This window comes from Ranitomeya variabilis, chromosome 6 (genome assembly GCF_051348905.1).
Source record: "Ranitomeya variabilis isolate aRanVar5 chromosome 6, aRanVar5.hap1, whole genome shotgun sequence".
Classification (NCBI taxonomy): Eukaryota; Metazoa; Chordata; class Amphibia; order Anura; family Dendrobatidae; genus Ranitomeya; species Ranitomeya variabilis.
In genome coordinates this window covers 230,270,525-230,288,975 of record NC_135237.1, presented here as the reverse complement: position 1 = coordinate 230,288,975, position 18,451 = coordinate 230,270,525, and the positions used below count along the sequence as shown (strand labels likewise).

At 44.8% G+C, this 18,451-nt stretch overlaps 1 protein-coding gene across 1 annotated transcript in view; it reads right to left on the bottom strand.

The window, feature by feature from the left end:
• Positions 1-18,451, bottom strand: part of SLC6A19 (solute carrier family 6 member 19) — a 752,476-nt gene that overhangs the window by 390,184 nt on the left and 343,841 nt on the right. Inside the window, exon 6 of the mRNA XM_077269478.1 lies at positions 16,571-16,683. Within this exon, the coding sequence (XP_077125593.1) occupies positions 16,571-16,683 (113 nt within the window). The remainder of the gene's footprint in view (positions 1-16,570; positions 16,684-18,451) is intronic.

The window sequence follows — 18,451 nt, the reverse complement described above, 5'->3', positions numbered from 1 at the left end:
GCATACAGGATGGGGACAAGCTATTAAAGGAGCAGTTTATTGAGGGAATACTGTCCAGCACCCACAGGACACAGCTGCGCATCCTGGCCTTGCAAAATCCTGACCTGGACATTGCACACTTCAAAGATAGGGCCATCGGGGTGCTACATGAACCACATCCTAGCCATCCAGTGACCCCTAGGCATTCAGCAATTATGTACCACCAGGAAGTGGCACTCTTTCATTAGTCTCCCCTCTGCAGGATTGCACCTCCAGGTCCAGGAATTGACCAAAAGCGTAGCTGCACTAGCCAAAACCGTGTAATCCCTGCAAGAGTCCCCAAAAGGAAAGATCCAGCTGGCTTCCAGTCCAGATGACGTGCCCTGGCAATGACAGAAGAGGATCCTACCGATCAGAGGAAGAGACAACAACCGTTATCATCAGGACGGACGACCCATTTGTCGCCGCTGCAAACAGGCAGGACACATCACAAGATTCTTCAATTTAAACGAGAGACCCCTGGGGAAGAGGGCCAATCCCCAGGAGTAGGATGATCAGGTCCACAAAGCTGGCTAGCTAAGTATGTCGGAGGATGACCCATCCTCCCCATTATGATGGACGGCATCCTGATGAACGCTTTATTGGACATGGGCTCTCAGGTGATGACTATGCCATATATTCTTTACAAATGGTGCTGGGCTGACTCAGACATTACCTGTGGCCTAGATAGTGATTTGATAATAGTGGCCAGCAATGGTCTGCCTTTGCCACAAGTGGGGTAAAAAGAGGTGACCATTAAGGTGTGGCTGGTAGAATTGAAAACGCAAGGACTGGTGATTGTAGATATTGACCATCCAGAATGTAACCCAATGATGACCTAAGGTACTAATGTCATAGAAAACTGTCTTGCCGAGGTTATTGTATTGTAACAACAGGTGGCTGAAACTGTTGGTTCCAATGAGCAGCGAATCCTGCAAAAAGAAATCAGAGCCCTGATGCAGAGACAACAGGTACAACTGTCTGGTAGAGAAATTGGCAGCATCACAGTGAGTAATCCGATCCCCATTACAATACCCAACAGGAGTGAAATGTTAATCTGATGTCGGGCAGCAATAGGCCTCAGAGGTAAAGACTACCAGGCCCTGGTAGAACCTGTGTATTCAGATTGTAGACCCACCATCCCGACAGCCAGAAGGGTGGTTGATGTCAGCAAGGGGAGGGTACATGTATGCGTCCTTAATTGTGGAGAGAAAGAGGTTCATTTACCCAGATATGCCACACTTGCTAAACTGTTCACTGTAAGAGATAATGCAATAAAAGCAACAGAACCCTTGGTCCCGTCCGACCAGGCGGAGGACAATGGCTCTGCAGGACAGTTGGAGGATTGGTGCCAGAAGATACACGTGGGCACTGACTATACCCCTTCACACCATAAACATGGGGCTTAACAGGTAGTCCATGAGTATGAGCGGGTGTTCAGCAAACACCCACTAGATTTTGGGCAGGTAAAAGGGGTTCATCGTCATATCCCCATTGGAGATCATCCGCCCACTAAAGATAGATACCGGCCTGTACCTCCGGCTGGAAGGATCCTTCACTTGGTTGAAGTTGGATCTCACGGGAGATGAGGTACTGGTCTACCGTTACTATGACAACCGTTCGTACTCTACACAGATGCCAGCAACATGGGATTGGGAGCAGTATTGTCCCAGGTACAGAAAGGCAGAGAAAGAGTAATTGCCTACACCATCAGGAAGCTTCGTCCCACTGAAAGAAACCCTGAAAACTACAGTTTCTTCAAGCTGGAGTTCCTCGCCATAGTCTGGGCGATAACAGAGCCGTTCAAGCGCTACCTGGCTTCAGCAAAATTCACGGTTTTCACGGACAACAATCCGCTGACTCACCTGGAGGTGGCAAAACTAGGTGTATTGGATCAGCGATGAATGGCCCGGTTGTCTAACGATGAGTTTACCATCAATTACCGTGCGGGGCACAAGAACGCAAATGCCGATGTGCTGTACAGGATTCCCCATTTACCAGAAGTGGGAGAAGATCCGGAAGCACTCAAAGAAATTGAGTTACCAGCCTTTGACTGCCCCTAGGTGGCCCAGTACTCCCATTACATGAAGAACAAGCGCAATGACATGCGAGAAGCCATGCTGAACCCATTGCCCAACCATGGATGGGCATAGCTGTAGGATAGCGACCAAGCAGTCCGTCTGGTAAAAAAAGAACTGCTGACCCAGGCTGATTCACACCCTGGTCCAGATGCTCCACAAGAGACTCAGCAGTGGTGGAAGGAGAGGGGCAAATTATTTATCTACGACAGTAAGCTGTGTCAGAGGAAGATCGATCCACACACTAACGAGCTGGTCTGGCAGGTGGTAGTCCTGAGACAAGATGCGCCAATGGTCTTGGAAGTGTACCATGATGGAGCAGGACACTTCGGATGGAAGAAGTTGGAGGTCCTACTTCATGGGAGATTCTACTGGATTGACATGAGAAGACCCATTGAAAAGTTGTGCCGAGAGGGTGGCCCATGCAACCTGCGCAGAAAGGACCTTAACAGCCAGAGGGCTCCCCTACAGCCCATAGTCACCAAACAGCCACTTGAACTGGTAGCTTTGGATCATGTGAAGCTAACCTAACCCTAAGCCATTCAGGCTATGTCTATGCTTTGAGCATAGTGGACCATTAGTCAAGATTCCTGGTAGTCGTGCCTGTTACGGACCAAACAGCAAAGACGGCAGCCAAGGCATTCCAACAACACTTTTGTCAACCACATGGTTACCCTGAAAAGGTACTTACCGACCAAGGCCCAGCATTTGAGGCAAAAGTATTCCAGGAGTTCTATAACCTGTATGGATGCAAGAATACCACCCACAGACAAATAGTATGTGTGAGAAGATGGATCAGGTGGAAATTGGGAGAGAGAAACTTATGGCCAGAGAAGTTGCCGGAGTTGGAAGATCTGTACAACCATATCCCGGTTAATTCCACCAATTGCACTCCAGCCTACCTAATGAGAGGAAGACCTAGAAAATTACCTGTTGACCTTGATATTGGAGTCCTAACACCAGAAACAACATCACCAGATGCAGATTTGGATAAGGAGCGGCAACAGAAATATCGCTAAGTGCAAGAATGCGTGGAAAGAAGTCTGTACCAGGCAAGCCAGAAGCAGGAGAGAAACCATAACCAGCGCACCCCTGCAATTCACTTGTCACCAGGTGAACAAGTTCTAAAGTGGAAAAGAAGAATGCATAAACTTGATGATCAGTGGGAAGCAGAACCTTACACCATCTTACAGTCAAACTTTTGACAACACCAAGGTGTGTCTCATAAGCAAAGATGGAGGAGAAATCTCAACTCCGGTATCAAGAGATCATCTTAAGGTATGCCCTGACCAATTGAAAGGCAGAGAGAAAGACCCAGGTACTTCTCAACCCATGGAGGAGGAGGAGGAAAAAAGAATCCATGCCATTCTTGGAGATTTTCCAAGGTCATGGACTCAAGTAAATAAAGCCACAGTGCTGCCTGTTTTGACCTTTTCTCAGTTGGAAATACCAGAGAAAGATGTGACTCAAAATCAATCTGAACCAGAAGAGACTCTACACCAGCAGGCTCAAGCAGCAGACATCACACCAGCAGTGGAGCAAGAGAATCCCCTGCTATCGGTGAATCTGTCAAGCCCACAGTAAGCGGAAGTACTCTTAGGAGATCAGGTATACCTGTGCTACATAGAATCACCAGTAGCATAGCCATAAGAGAGCGCATAACACCAGTGATAGCAAGCCTAGTGAATCTGGTCAGATCACCCTCAGAGCCTGTGCTGCGTAGATCTACCCGTAGTACCAGAGGTCAGATCCCAGCCCATTACAGGGACTAAGATATAAAATGTCAATAATTGTTGTTACCTGTTTAAATATGTTTGATTTTGCTTATTGAAAGTTTAAATGGACAACAGGGTAATGGACGGTGAATTACCTAAAAACTTTCCCTTGTAAATAGTTGGCACCTACTAATGTGCACTTTATTGGTTTTACCACGCACTGACAGCGTGAGTAGAGCTCTGTTTGTTCATAGACCTGAGGAAAAACCATTTGGTGTGGCAGAAGAAGGTCTGGATGTTATGCCTTGCAGCCTGCCCAAGACCTAGATGGGGGTTTAGAACGGGTCCCCCACATCATTACTGTTGTGGAGGAACAAGGGCACCCTGGTATAAGACCAGTTGTACTCTTGTAAATAATGTTTTGCAACGTTCAAAGAAAAGTGCCTCCCAAAAAGGGAATAAAAAGTTTTGTACCTGTTTAACCTGTTGAAATGTATTTCTAAAATTATTGCACATTTTTAACTTGTTATTGTTTTTGTTTCTTTTACCAGTCCAGGAGTACTGAATTTAATGGGGGGGGGGGAATGTGGCACCCCAGGAGTTCCGGTACCACAGTGGTATTGCCTTCCTCTTGGGGAGGTTGATGCCATGCCTGGAAATGAGGAGGATCCCTTTGACAGGTAACCTGTACATGCAGCATGTTCTGACTCCAGGCCAGAAGTGGGAGCTCTGAACCCAGTTTTAGGGGTGCTTCCCTAGACATATATTCTGGCTATGATGAGGAGATAGTTAGTTGGTGTGAGACAGAGAAGGAGGAAGGAGCACAGGAAAAGTGAGGAGCTGGAGGGGAGCTGTGACCGGGCTCCATCCATGCTGAAGTGCAGGAACCGGGCATCGGGAGCCTGATGCTGTGGGAGACTTCATGCCCCATAGAAGAAACCGGAGGCAGGAGATTGAAAGTAACTTGCCCATATCTACACCCTGAAGTACAGCAACATACAGAGCCCTGAGTCACCGTGAACAGAGACCACTATAAAATGGCTCGCATTGCCTATCATGCAGGAATGGTCCCAGGACAAAGAGTGAGAGAGGACCTTGAAAGAAGCCATAGGCAGCAAGGGACTATTGTACAGCATGTAGTGGAAGGCTCCCAATCTGACCTGAAAAAGGGAATTCATCTTCTTTTCTGGCTGCCTGGACTCCACCATCACCTGTTACCTGTACCCTGGTCTGTGGCCATGAATCACCAGTAAACAGGTAAAGAGATTGCAACCTTGTGTCATTTGATTATTTCTGGCACCACACAATCTTTGCCAAATACACCGGGAGCCCTGGGGACCCAGCTTCACCTGTGGGAAGCCATACCATCTTTGCTGCAGTGTCATCACTCCCCAGAGGACCCCTTTAAAGGGAAGGTGCAGCATTTTATTTTTTGTATTAAAAATGATTGTTTATATAAACAATTATTTTTAATACAAATTTTCATTTTTTAACTTTTTTTTTATTATTAATTTTTTTTTTCAGCCACTGGGCGCCGCCATTTTGCTTTGCAGGAGTGTAAGTGTAGCTGCACGACACTAACACTCTGCAAATACGGCAGCCCTGGGCATAGACATCTGCAGTCGGCGTCCGACCGTATAGTTTACATTGAGCTGCTCTCTGCTGTGATCTGGCCACGCCACCTGAGCCGTCCACATCACAGCAGAGGCAGGAGATCGGCGACATCTTCCTGGAGCTCACAGTGTGCTGTGAGCTCCAGCTTCCCAGTATAATCGCAGGAGCCCTGCGGTTATAGGAGGAGGAGAAGGAGGAGACCAAGGACAGGAGGGAGAAAGGACTCAGCAGCGGAGCAGTGAAGTAAGTATCAGTGGGATGGGGGAGAGGCAATCTAATCCTATCCTTTGTGGTGCTGACTCTGAGCAGTTATCTCCTCCCATGTGTGTTACTGTGCTGAGCCATGTTTCTACTCCTCTCCTGTGTGTTACTGTCTGCTGAGCCATGCATCTAACCCTATCCTGTGTGATACTAACTGAGCTGTGTATCTAATCCTCTCCTGTGTGATACTTTGCTGAGACATGTATCTAATCCTCTCCTGTGTAATACTGTCTGCTGAGCCATGTATCTAATCCTATCCTGTGTGATACTGACTGAGCTGTGTATCTAATCCTATCCTGTGTGATACTGTCTGCTGAGCCGTGTATCTAATCCTCTCCTGTGTGATACTGACTGAGCCGTGTATCTAATCTTCTCCTGTGTGATACTGACTGCTGAGCCGTGTATCTAATCCACTCGTGTGATACTGTCTGCTGAGCCGTGTATCTAATCCTCTCCTGTGTGATGCTGTCTGCTGAGCCATGTATCTAATCCTATCCTGTGATACTGACTGAGCTGTGTATCTAATCCTCTCCTGTGTGATGCTGTCTGCTGAGCCATGTATCTAATCCTATCCTGTGTGATACTGACTGAGCTGTGTATCTAATCCTATCCTGTGTGATACTGTCTGCTGAGCCGTGTATCTAATCCTCTCCTGTGTGATACTGACTGAGCCGTGTATCTAATCTTCTCCTGTGTGATACTGACTGCTGAGCCGTGTATCTAATCCACTCGTGTGATACTGTCTGCTGAGCCGTGTATCTAATCCTCTCCTGTGTGATGCTGTCTGCTGAGCCATGTATCTAATCCTATCCTGTGATACTGACTGAGCTGTGTATCTAATCCTCTCCTGTGTGATGCTGTCTGCTGAGCCGTGTATCTAATCCTATCCTGTGTGATACTGTCTGTTTAGCTGTGTATCAAATCTGTTCGTGTGATACTGTCTGCTGAGCCGTGTATCTAATCCTCTCCTGTGTGATGCTGTCTGCTGAGCCATGTATCTAATCCTATCCTGTTTGATACTGACTGAGCTGTGTATCTAATCCTCTCCTGTGTGATACAGTCTGCTGAGCCGTGTATCTAATCCTATCCTGTGTGATGCTGTCTGTTGAGCCGTGTATCAAATCCGCTCGTGTGATACTGTCTGCTGAGCCGTGTATCTAATCCTCTCCTGTGTGATGCTGTCTGCTGAGCCATGTATCTAATCCTATCCTGTGTGATACTGACTGAGCTGTGTATCTAATCCTGTCCTGTGTGATACTGTCTGCTGAGCCATGTATCTAATCCTATCCTATGTGATACTGTCTGTTGAGCCGTGTATCAAATCCGCTCGTGTGATACTGTCTGCTGAGCCGTGTATCTAATCCTCTCCTGTGTGATGCTGTCTGCTGAGCCATGTATCTAATCCTATCCTGTGTGATACTGACTGAGCTGTGTATCTAATCCTCTCCTGTGTGATACTGTCTGCTGAGCCATGTATCTAATCCTATCCTGTGTGATACTGTCTGCTGAGCCGTGTATCTAATCCTATTCTGTGTGTTACTGTGCTGAGATGTGTATCTATTCCTCCCCTGTGTGATATTGACTGCTGAGCTGTGTATCTAATGCTATCCTTTGTGATACTGACGGCTGAGCCATGTATCTAATCCTATCCTGTATGATACTGACTGAGCTGTATATCTAATACTGTCCTGTGTGATACTGACTGCTGAGCTGTGTATCTAATCCTCTCCTATGCACTCCTCTCCCCCGTTATGTGTGATCTATATGGCGGTATTATGTGAGATCTATATGGCATTGTTATGTGAGAAGTATATGGTGGTATTATGTGTGAGCTATATGGCGGTTTTATGTGAGAACACTGGTGGTATTATGATATCTATATGGTGGTATTATGTGTGAAGTATATGGCGGTATTGTGTGCTCTATATGGCGGTATTATGTGTGCTGTGAATGGCGGTATTATGTGTGCTCTGTATGGCGGTATTATGTGAGAACACTGGCGGTATTATGTGTGCTCTATATGGCGGTATTATGTGTGCTCTATCTGGCGGTATTATGTAAGATCTATATGGTGGTATTATGTGTGCTCTATATGGCGGTATTATGTGAGATCTATATGTCGGTATTATGTGAGAACACTATGGCGTCGTTATGTGCAATCTATATGATGGTATTATGTGAGAACTATAGGACAGTATTATGTGTGATATATATGGCGGTATTGTGTGAGAACACTATGGCAGTATTATCTTCAGAAAGGGGACCCATTCTAGGGTTGTTCTGGTTGAGCACCTGCACACGGGTCTGGGGTAATAGAGGGGGCAGCATTCCCTCCAGTTAGGTGCAGTCAGGGGAGTGCTGGTGAGGCAGCTGAAGAGAGGGGTCTCATGTTTATTGTTACTATATGGCTACATTTCTTTCCCAGCGTCACCCCATACGTCGCCTGTCGCCCTGCTTTCACACATCACCAGGACAGGATGGAGAAGATAGGATCTGAGGAGGGGAATGGGGTCTTTGCATGCAAAGTCTGGATCAGAACAGGCCATCAATCCACATGTTTCCTGGATTTCTGTGGAGCAGACAAGCAGACGGCCCATCCATGTGTATAAAAGACCGCTCTATGTACAATCCCTGGCTGCTCCACGCACCAAACAGGGTGCCCCCCATAGACCAGCACACTGCTCTCCTGAAATACTCTGTGCTGTTGTCCCCCTGCTCCCTCCACCACATATCTCCCAGAATCCTTGCTGCCTGCCATCCTCGGTGACTGTGTACTTGTCAGTATAAGGGTACCGTCACACAGTACCATTTTGATCGCTACGACGGCACGATCCGTGACGTCGCAGCGATCGTATGATTATCGCTCCAGCGTCGTAGACTGCGGTCACACGTTGCAATCACGGCGCTGGAGCGATGCCGAAGTCCCCGGGTAACCAGGGTAAACATCGGGTTACTAAGCGCAGGGCCGCGCTTAGTAACCCGATGTTTACCCTGGTTACCAGCGTAAACGTAAAAAAAACAAACAGTACATACTTACATTCCGGTGTCTGTCCTCCGGCGTCTCAGCTTCTCTGCACTGTGTAAGCACAGCGGCCGGAAAGCAGAGCGGTGACGTCAGACGTCACCGCTGTGCTCGCTTTCCGGCCGGCAGGCGCTCACAGTGCAGAGAAGCTGAGACGCCGGAGGACAGACACCGGAATGTGAGTATGTACTGTTTGTTTTTTTTACGTTTACGCTGGTAACCACGGTAAACATCGGGTTACTAAGCGCGGCCCTGCGCTTAGTTACCCGATGTTTACCCTGGTTACAAGCGAACACATCGCTGGATCGCTGTCACACACAACGATCCAGCGATGTCAGCGGGTGATCAAGCGACGAAAGAAAGTTCCATACGATCTGCTACGACGTACGATTCTCAGCAGGGTCCCTGATCGCTGCTGCGTGTCAGACACTGCGATATCGTATGGATATCGCTAGAACGTCACGAATCGTACCGTCGTAGCGATCAAAATGGCACTGTGTGACGGTACCCTAACTCTGCAGTCACCAACAAAATGGCTGCTCACTGGGTTCCTGAATATCATCCTCCTTATCCCTAAGCAAACACCCAGAAGGGGAGGAGAGGAGTGACATCACACACATCAGCAGACTCCGCCCATAATTACTGCAGTGCAGTAATATGAGTTAGTTGTACACTAGGTTTTTGTCAAATTTCAGTAGCTGCTCCCCCTAGTGTTTAAAAGTGGAAATGCCAAACCTTTTAAAATTATTTTTCATATTTTACTAAATTATAAACAGATGAAAATATTTTTTAAGAAAATGTAAACATTAATTCTTTACATTTTTTCAATCGCTGGAAGAAAAATTTCTTGATGGCACCTTCCCTTTAACCCATTTCTGCCATTGGACGTACTATTCCGTCCATGTGTGGTGGGCCCTAATTCCCAAGGACGGAATAGTACGTCCAGCGCGATCGGCCGCGCTCACGGGGGGAGCGCGGCCGATCGCGGCCGGGTGTCAGCTGATTATCACAGCTGACATCCGGCACTATGTGCCAGGAGCGGTCACGGACTGCCCCCGGCACATTAACCCCTGGCACATCGCGATAAAACATGATCGCGGTGTGCCGGCAGTACAGGGAAGCATAGCGCAGGGAGGGGGCTCCCTGCGTGCTTCCTTGAGAGATGTAATCGCATTGCTGCGAGGGTCTCTTATCTCCTATCCCTGCAGGCCCTGGATCCAAAATGGCCACGGGGCTGCATTCGGGTCCTGCAGGGATTACTTCCGGGTGCAGACCAGGCTCTGGTAAGCCTGCAGCGCTGGAACTCAGATAGGTGATCTGACATCACAGCGATCTGTGATGTCCCCCCCTGGGACAAAGTAAAAAAATGAAAAAAAAAATTTCCATATGTGTAAAAAAAAAAAAGAAAAAAAAAATCCTAAATAAAGAAAAAAAAAAAATTATTCTCATAAATACATTTCTTTATCTAAATAATAAAAAAATCAATCAATAAAAGTACACATATTTAGTCCGTAACGACCCCACCTATAAAACTATATCACTAGTTAACCCTTTCAGTGAACATTGTAAAAAAAAAAAAAAAAAACGAGGCAAAAAACAACGCTTTATTCTCATACCGCCAAACAAAAAGTGGAATAACACGCGATGAAAAAGACAGATATAAGTAACCATGGTACCGCTGAAAACGTCATCTTTTCCCGCAAAAAACAAGCCACCATAAAGCATCATCAGCGAAAAAAATAAAAAAGTTATAGTCCTCAGAATAAAGCGATGACAAAATAATTATTTTTTCTATAAAATAGTTTTTATCGTATAAAAGCTGCAAAACATAAAAAAAAGGTATAAATGAGGTATCGCTGTAATCGTACTGACCTGAAGAATAAAACTGCTTTATCCATTTTACCAAACGTGGAACGGTATAAACGCCTCCCCCAAAAGAAATTAATGAATAGCTGGTTTTTGGTCATTCTGCCTCACAAAAATCAGAATAAAAAGCGATCAAAAAATCTCCCATGCCCGTACATGTTACCAATAAAAACATCAACTCATCCCGCAAAAAACAAGACCTCTCATGACTCTGTGGACTCAAATATAGAAAAATTATAGCTCTCAAAATGTGGTAACGCAAAAAATATTTTTTGCAATAAAAAGCGTCTTTCAGTGTGTGACGGCTGCCAATCATAAAAATCCGCTAAAAAACCCACTATAAAAGTAAATCAAACCCCCCTTCATCATGCGCTTAGTTAGGCAAAAATTAAAAAAAATTTAAAAATGTATTTATTTCCATTTTCCCATTAGGGCTAGGGTTAGGGCTAGGGTTAGGGCTAGGGTTAGGGTTAGTGTTAGGGCTAGGGTTAGGGCTAGGGCTAGGGCTAGGGTTAGCGCTAGGGTTAGGGCTAGGGTTAGGGTTGGGGCTCGGGTTGGGGCTAGGGTTAAGGCTACAGTTAGGGTTGGGACTAAAGTTAGGGTTAGGGTTTGGATTACATTTACGGTTGGGAATAGGGTTGGGATTAGGGTTAGGGGTGTGTCTGGGTTAGAGGTGTGGTTAGGGTTACCATTGGGATTAGGGTTAGGGGTGTGTTTGGATTAGGGTTTCAGTTATAATTGGGGGGTTTCCACTGTTTAGGCACATCAGGGGCTCTCCAAACGCGACATGGCGTCCGATCTCAATTCCAGCCAATTCTGCGTTGAAAAAGTAAAACAGTGCTCCTTCCCTTCCGAGCTCTCCCGTGCGCCCAAACAGGGGTTTACCCCAACATATGGGGTATCAGCGTACTCGGAACACATTGGAGAACAACTTTTAGGGTCCAATTTCTCCTGTTACCCTTGGGAAAATACAAAACTGGGGGCTAAAAAATAATTTTTGTGGGAAAAAAAAAATTATTTGCATGGCTCTGCGTTATAAACTGTAGTGAAACACTTGGGGTTCAAAGCTCTCACAACACATCTAGATGAGTTCCTTAGGGGGTCTACTTTCCAAAATGGTGTCACTTGTGGGGGGTTTCTACTGTTTAGGTACATTAGGGGCTCTGCAACGCAATGTGACGCCTGTAGACCATTCCATCTAAGTCTGCATTCCAAATGGCGCTCCTTCCCTTCCGAGCCCTCCAATGCGCCCAAACGGTGGTTCCCCCCACATATGGGGTATCAGCGTACTCAGGACAAATTGGACAACAACTTTTGGGGTCCAATTTCTCCTGTTACCCTCGGGAAAATACAAAACTGGGGGCTAAAAAATAATTTTTGGGGGAAATAGTTTTTTTTTTATTTTCACGGCTCTGCGTTATAAACTGTAGTGAAACACTTGGGGGTTCAAAGTACTCACAACACAACTAGATAAGTTCCTTGGGGGGTCTAGTTTTAATATTGGGTCACTTGTGGGGGTTTTTTACTGCAAACGCAATGTGACGCCTGCAGACCAATCCATCTAAGTCTGCATTCCAAATGGCGCTCCATCCCTTCCGAGCCCTCCCATGCGCCCAATCGGTGGTTCCCCCCCACATATGGGGTATCAGCATACTCAGGACAAATTGGACAACTTTTGGATGACCAGAAAAATGCACACAGGAAAATTGCACACAGGAAAATTGCCCACATGAAAAATGCACACAGGAAAAATGCACACAGGAAAATTCCCCACACGGAAAATTCCCCACATGGAAAATTCCCCACACTGAAAATTCCCCACACGGAAAATTCCCCACAAGGAAAATTCCCCACACGGAAAATTCCCCACATGGAAAATTGTCAATTACAGCATCACAAAAGTTTCAGATCTATGATATTTCAGGTGCAAGGTGAGGATGTTCACATAATATGTGATCAACTTGTGATTTACAGTTGACCTAGTGCAAAACTGCAAAATGATGATCTGTGGTTTGCAGCAGTCTGTCATTCTCAGTACTAGATAGATCTAGTCTGCTCTCTTCTCTCACTGATTCTGCCTTACTCCTCCCACCAGCCAAGAACAGCAGAACATGCAGAACCAGCAGCAGTGTGATCTAGAGGAGCCATCACTGCTATCAGTACCCACAAAAGAATCACTGCTGCTGGCAGAGATATTTGGTCCTGGAAGCCCAGAAGGCACAGCGGAAAGGTGAGATTCTGTCACTTGTACCACTTTGTGTTCTTGCTGAGAATGTATGATGTGCTTTTGCAGTGGAGTCCGATGGGCCCCAGTGCGAAATTTGGCCCTCCCCCCCCCACACACACACATTGGTCAGATGTGTGGGCCCCTGTAGTGTTCTAAATTCTATAAAGACGTATGAATTGCCCCCCCCCCCTTCATTATGTAGTAATGTCCCCCATACTGGTATATATGCCCATCATCCTGGTGAATATGTCTGCATCCTGGTATATATGTCCTAATGCTGGTATATATGGTCCCCATCCTAGTATGTATGGTCCACATGATCTCCATCCTGGTATTTATGCCCCCTTTCTGGTATATATGTCCCTATCCTGGTTTACATGGTCCCCAATCCTAGGCTATGTGCACACGTAGGAAATGTGGTGCAGAATTTTCTGCACTAAATCTGCATCTCCTGGCAGAATCCACAGGTGCGTTTTTTATGCGTTTTTAGTGCGTTTTTTATGCGTTTTTTGTGCAGTTTTTGTGCAGATTTTACCACTGCAGATTTCTATTAATGGAGGGGTGCAGAAACGTTGCAGAAACGCACAAAAGAAGTGACATGCACTTGTTTGAAATCTGCAGCATTTCTGCGCAGATTTTTCTGCACCATGTGCACAGCTTTTTTTTTTTCACATTGATTTACATTGTACTGTAAATCACCAGCATTAGGACATATATACCAGGATGCAGACATATTCACCAGGATGATGGGCATATGTACCAGTATGGGGGACATTACTACATAATGAAGGGGGAGGGGGGCAATTCATACGTGTTTATAGAATTTAGAACACTACAGGGGCCCATACATCTGACCAATGTGTGTGTGTGGGGGGGGAGGGTCAAATTTCGCACTGGGGCCCATCGGACTCCTCTGCAAAAGCATATCATACATTCTCAGCAAGAACACAAAGTGGTACAAGTGACAGAATTTCACCTTTCTGCGGTGCCTTCTGGGCTTCCAGGACCAAATATCTCTGCCAGCAGCAGTGATTCTTTTGTGGGTACTGATAGCAGTGATGGCTCCTCTGGATCACACTGCTGCTGGTTCTGCATGTGCTGCTGCTCTGGGCTGGTGGGAGGAGTAAGGCAGAATCAGTGAGAGAAGAGAGCAGACTAGATCTATCTAGTGCTGAGAATGACAGACTGCTGCAAATCACAGATCATCATTTTTGCAGTTTTGCACTAGGTCAAATGTAAATCACAAGTTGATCACATATTATGTGAACATCCTCACCTTGCACCTGAAATATCATAGATCTGAAACTTTTGTGATGCTGTAATTGACAATTTTCCATGTGGGGAATTTTCCGTGTGGGGAATTTTCCATGTGTGGAATTTTCCGTGTGGGGAATTTTCCTGTGGGCATTTTTTCCTGTGTGCATTTTTCATGTGGGCAATTTTCCTGTGTGCAATTTTCCTGTGTGCATTTTTCAGGAACTTTTGGGGTCCAATTTCTCCTGTTACCTTCGGGAAAATACAAAACTGGGGGCTAAAAAATAATTTTTGTGGGAAAAAATTTTTGTTTCATTTTTACGGCTCTGCATTATAAACTTCTGTGAAGCACTTGGTGGGTTAAAGTGCTCACCACACATATAGATAAGTTCCTTAGGGGGTCTACTTTCCAAAATGGTGTCACTTGTGGGGGGTTTCAATGTTTAGGCACATCAGTGGCTCTCCAAACGCAACATGGCGTCCCATCTCAATTCCTGTCAATTTTGCAGTGAAAAGTCAAACGGCGCTCCTTCCCTTCCGAGCTCTCCCATGTGCCCAAACAGTGGTTTACCCCCACATATGGGGTAGCAGCGTACTCAGGACAAATTGTACAACCACTTTTGAGGTCCAATTTCTTCTCTTACCCTTGGGAAAATAAAAAATTGGGGGCAAAATATAATTTTTGGGAAAAAATATGATTTTTTATTTTTACGGTTCTGCATTATAAACTTCTGTGAAGCACTTGGTGGGTCAAAGTGCTCACCACACATCTATGTAAGTTCCTTCGGGGGGTTACTTTCCAAAATGGTGTCACTTGTGGGGGGTTTCAATGTTTAGGCACATCGGGGGCTCTCCAAACGCAACATGGCATCCCGTCTCAATTCCATTCAATTTTGCATTGAAAAGTCAAATGGCGCTCCTTCGCTTCCGAGCTCTGTCATGCACCCAAACAGTGGTTTACCCCCACATATGGGGTATCGGCGTACTCAGGACAAATTGTACAACATCTTTTGGGGTCCAATTTCTCCTGTTAGCCTTGGTAAAATAAAACAAATTGGAGCTGAAGTAAATTTTGTGTGAAAAAAAGTTAAATGTTCATTTTTATTTAAACATTCCAAAAATTCCTGTGAAACACCTGAAGGGTTAATAAACTACTTGAATGTGGTTTTGAGCACCTTGAGGGGTGCAGTTTTTAGAATGGTGTCACACTTGGTTATTTTCTATCATATAGACCCCTCAAAACTACTTCAAATGAGATGTGGTCCCTAAAAAAAAATGGTGTTGTAAAAATGAGAAATTGCTGGTCAACTTTTAACCCTTATAACTCCCTAACAAAAAAAAATTTTGGTTCCAAAATTGTGCTGATGTAAAGTAGACATGTGGGAAATGTTACTTATTAAGTATTTTGTGTGACATATCACTGTGATTTAATTGCATAAAAATTCAAATTTGGAAAATTGTGAAATTTTCAAAATTTTCGCCAAATTTCAGTTTTTTTCACAAATAAACGCAGGTAATATCAAAGAAATTTTACAACTATCATGAAGTACAATATGTCACGAGAAAACATTGTCAAAATCACCAGGATCCGTTGAAGCGTTCCAGAGTTATAACCTCATAAAGGGACAGTGGTCAGAATTGTAAAAATTGGCCTGGTCATTAACATGCAAACCACCCTTGGGGGTGAAGGGGTTAAGCAGCGTCGGTCACCTCTGACCAAATACCACAGGTGGCGTTACGAACATTCTTATTTCTAATAACCCCTTTAAAGCCTTTCCCTTTAATTTGGACTAATAGGGCCACGGACCGGGTCAACGCCACTGTGACTTCCCCTTTAATGACCACCTGACCTGGTACCCAGTAACCCCTAGGCCCTGGTGGGCGCTTCATAATCATACCTCTTCTTCAGGACAAACCACAAAAAGAATCATTGTTTGTTCTGATGAACAGGTATGATTACCTTGAAATGCGTTGACAAATAAAACCACAACCTTACTGCATTTGGTCTTTTATCATATATTGGATCCTCGGCAGCGCATTTTGCATCCACACTCCACTCCAAAATTCTACCCTATCGTTTTGGTGGATCTGCAGCAGCAGTTTTTTGCGAGTTTACAAAGTGGTTGTGACTGTCACAACCTCACCAGGTGAGCAATTCCCACTTTACTCTTTTCCTTGTAATCCTGATAAGACCCTATGATGCTTATTGTCATTCCAATTTAATTTATACACATGCATGACTGAAGACTCCTTTACCTGAAGTCATACAGCATAGACGCTGTCAGTCAAGCAGGCTGAGGCGTCACTTGACAGGGAATACAGCTGGAATGACAGAGGTTTCAGATCTTTACCCGATCTGCATATCAAGTCGAATGCTGATTTCTCAATAAAGGAGGAACGGACTGGCCATGTAAGGGTATTGCTGTGACAAATCCTCTCTAAAACCGAACTTTACTGAAAAACGTGTACTGGATTTTTATTTTTCATATCATATATAACTTTAGGGTTTACTTACTGTATTGAATTGTAACTGGAGAATGAAATGAGTCCCCCAAATGCAAGTGAAAATGAATAGAAAACCTGGGCACCAGCATCAAGCCAAGTAACTGGATTTGATAATTCAGCCACCTAAATGACAGTAAAATATGTAGTTATGGTAAATCTAAAAACAAAAGCATTTAATCTGTTGGTTGATTCCAGGTAAAAGCAGACCAATATACATGTATGCAGTAGATTTAAACCTTCTTACATTTGCTGTGCACAATATCACATTTACTGACCTCTGCATAGATGCTTTCATTAATATGTAACATATTTGTAATAAGTTATGTGATTCCATTTCTAAAAGAACAAACTCCATGAAAGTAGAGTAAAACAATTTCAAGGTTTGTCAGTTCATTGTGGATGGAAGTCAGCACAATTACAGATATTTTAAATACATAATAATATTGGGCTGAACATAAGTATCTCTATTTTTCTGTGAAAATAGCAATAATATACCAATATCTTCCAAGTAATCATGCTGAAAAATTATCTAACAATTCTATAAATGTAAAGTTTGACTCGAACTAGAAGACTTATAACTTACAATATATATGTATATGTGTATATATAAAGCAGATAATTCATGGAAAATCCACTTATCTACTATCTGTGTCTCTCTATAACAGATTTTGCAAGAATAATTTGCAGTATATTGCAGTATAGATTGGGTATTAAAAGAACTCTGTCATCAGGTTTTTGGAACCCCATCTGAGAGCAGCATCATGTGGGGGCAAAGACCCTGATTCCAGCGATTGGTCATTTACTGAGCTGCTTGCTGTCATTTTGATAAAATCACTGTTTGATTTGCTGCAGTTCTCTGAATGTTGCACTCTGTATAACTCCAACCACACCACTTTTTGGCAGCTTTCTGCCCATGTACAGTGTACAGAAAAAGCTGACAATCAGTGATTTTGGGGTTATAGAGAGCTCATGAATGCTTCTCTACCTGGCAGTAGCTTTACTAGCCTTCTAAGGCTATTATTCTGCTGTTAAAACAGTGATTTTATCAAAACCACAGTAAGCAGCCCAGTAAGTGACATATCACTGGAATCAGGGTCCCTGCCACTACATTATGTTCTCAGATGGGGCGTCAAAAAAGTGGTGACAGATTACCTTTAGGCCTCTTTCACATGCCCTGATACTTCCAGTACTGGAAAAAACAGTACCGGAGATATCCGTGTCCGTGTACCTGTGTGTGTAATACTTGCGGCACATGTGTGGCAACTGTGTGCCATCCGTGTGCCGCTTCAGAATCACATGGATGGCCACCGGGGAAGAAGGGCTACAGTAAGAGCTGTTCCCCAGTGGCAGGTGCTGAAGACGGCTCTCTTCATTCTCCCTTGCTCTGCCGGCGATCAGCGCGAGCAGAGGAGAATGATGAGAGTTATATTAAAGTTAGAAAGATGACAGAAGGTGGGGGATTTTGGGACTATTATTTCCATCACCCGACCCAGCTGCCGCTAATAACAGTGACAACAGGGCCGGATATTCCTCAGCCGCCGCCTGCGATATAACTAAATAAATGAATGATACCCACGGCATGGATTCCCCATTTCTTTAACCAACCAGGCACAACTCACAACTGGGGGCTGCAACCCTCAGCTGTCAGCTTCAGCAAGGTTGGTGCCATAGATGCACGTGTCTGTCTAAAGGGCAAAGTGCAACATGTTCGTGAGATGCTGAATTAGAGAAAGCAAATCAGTGTTGGAGGAAAACCAAACAAACTGATGGATGCTTGTGAAAAAATAAGTTTAAAGAGGAGTGCACCATCCGTAACTATGAGCACACCCATGGCACAAGCTTCTTCATCTTCAACCATACATATTACCAATAATATCCAAATGTCACAGTC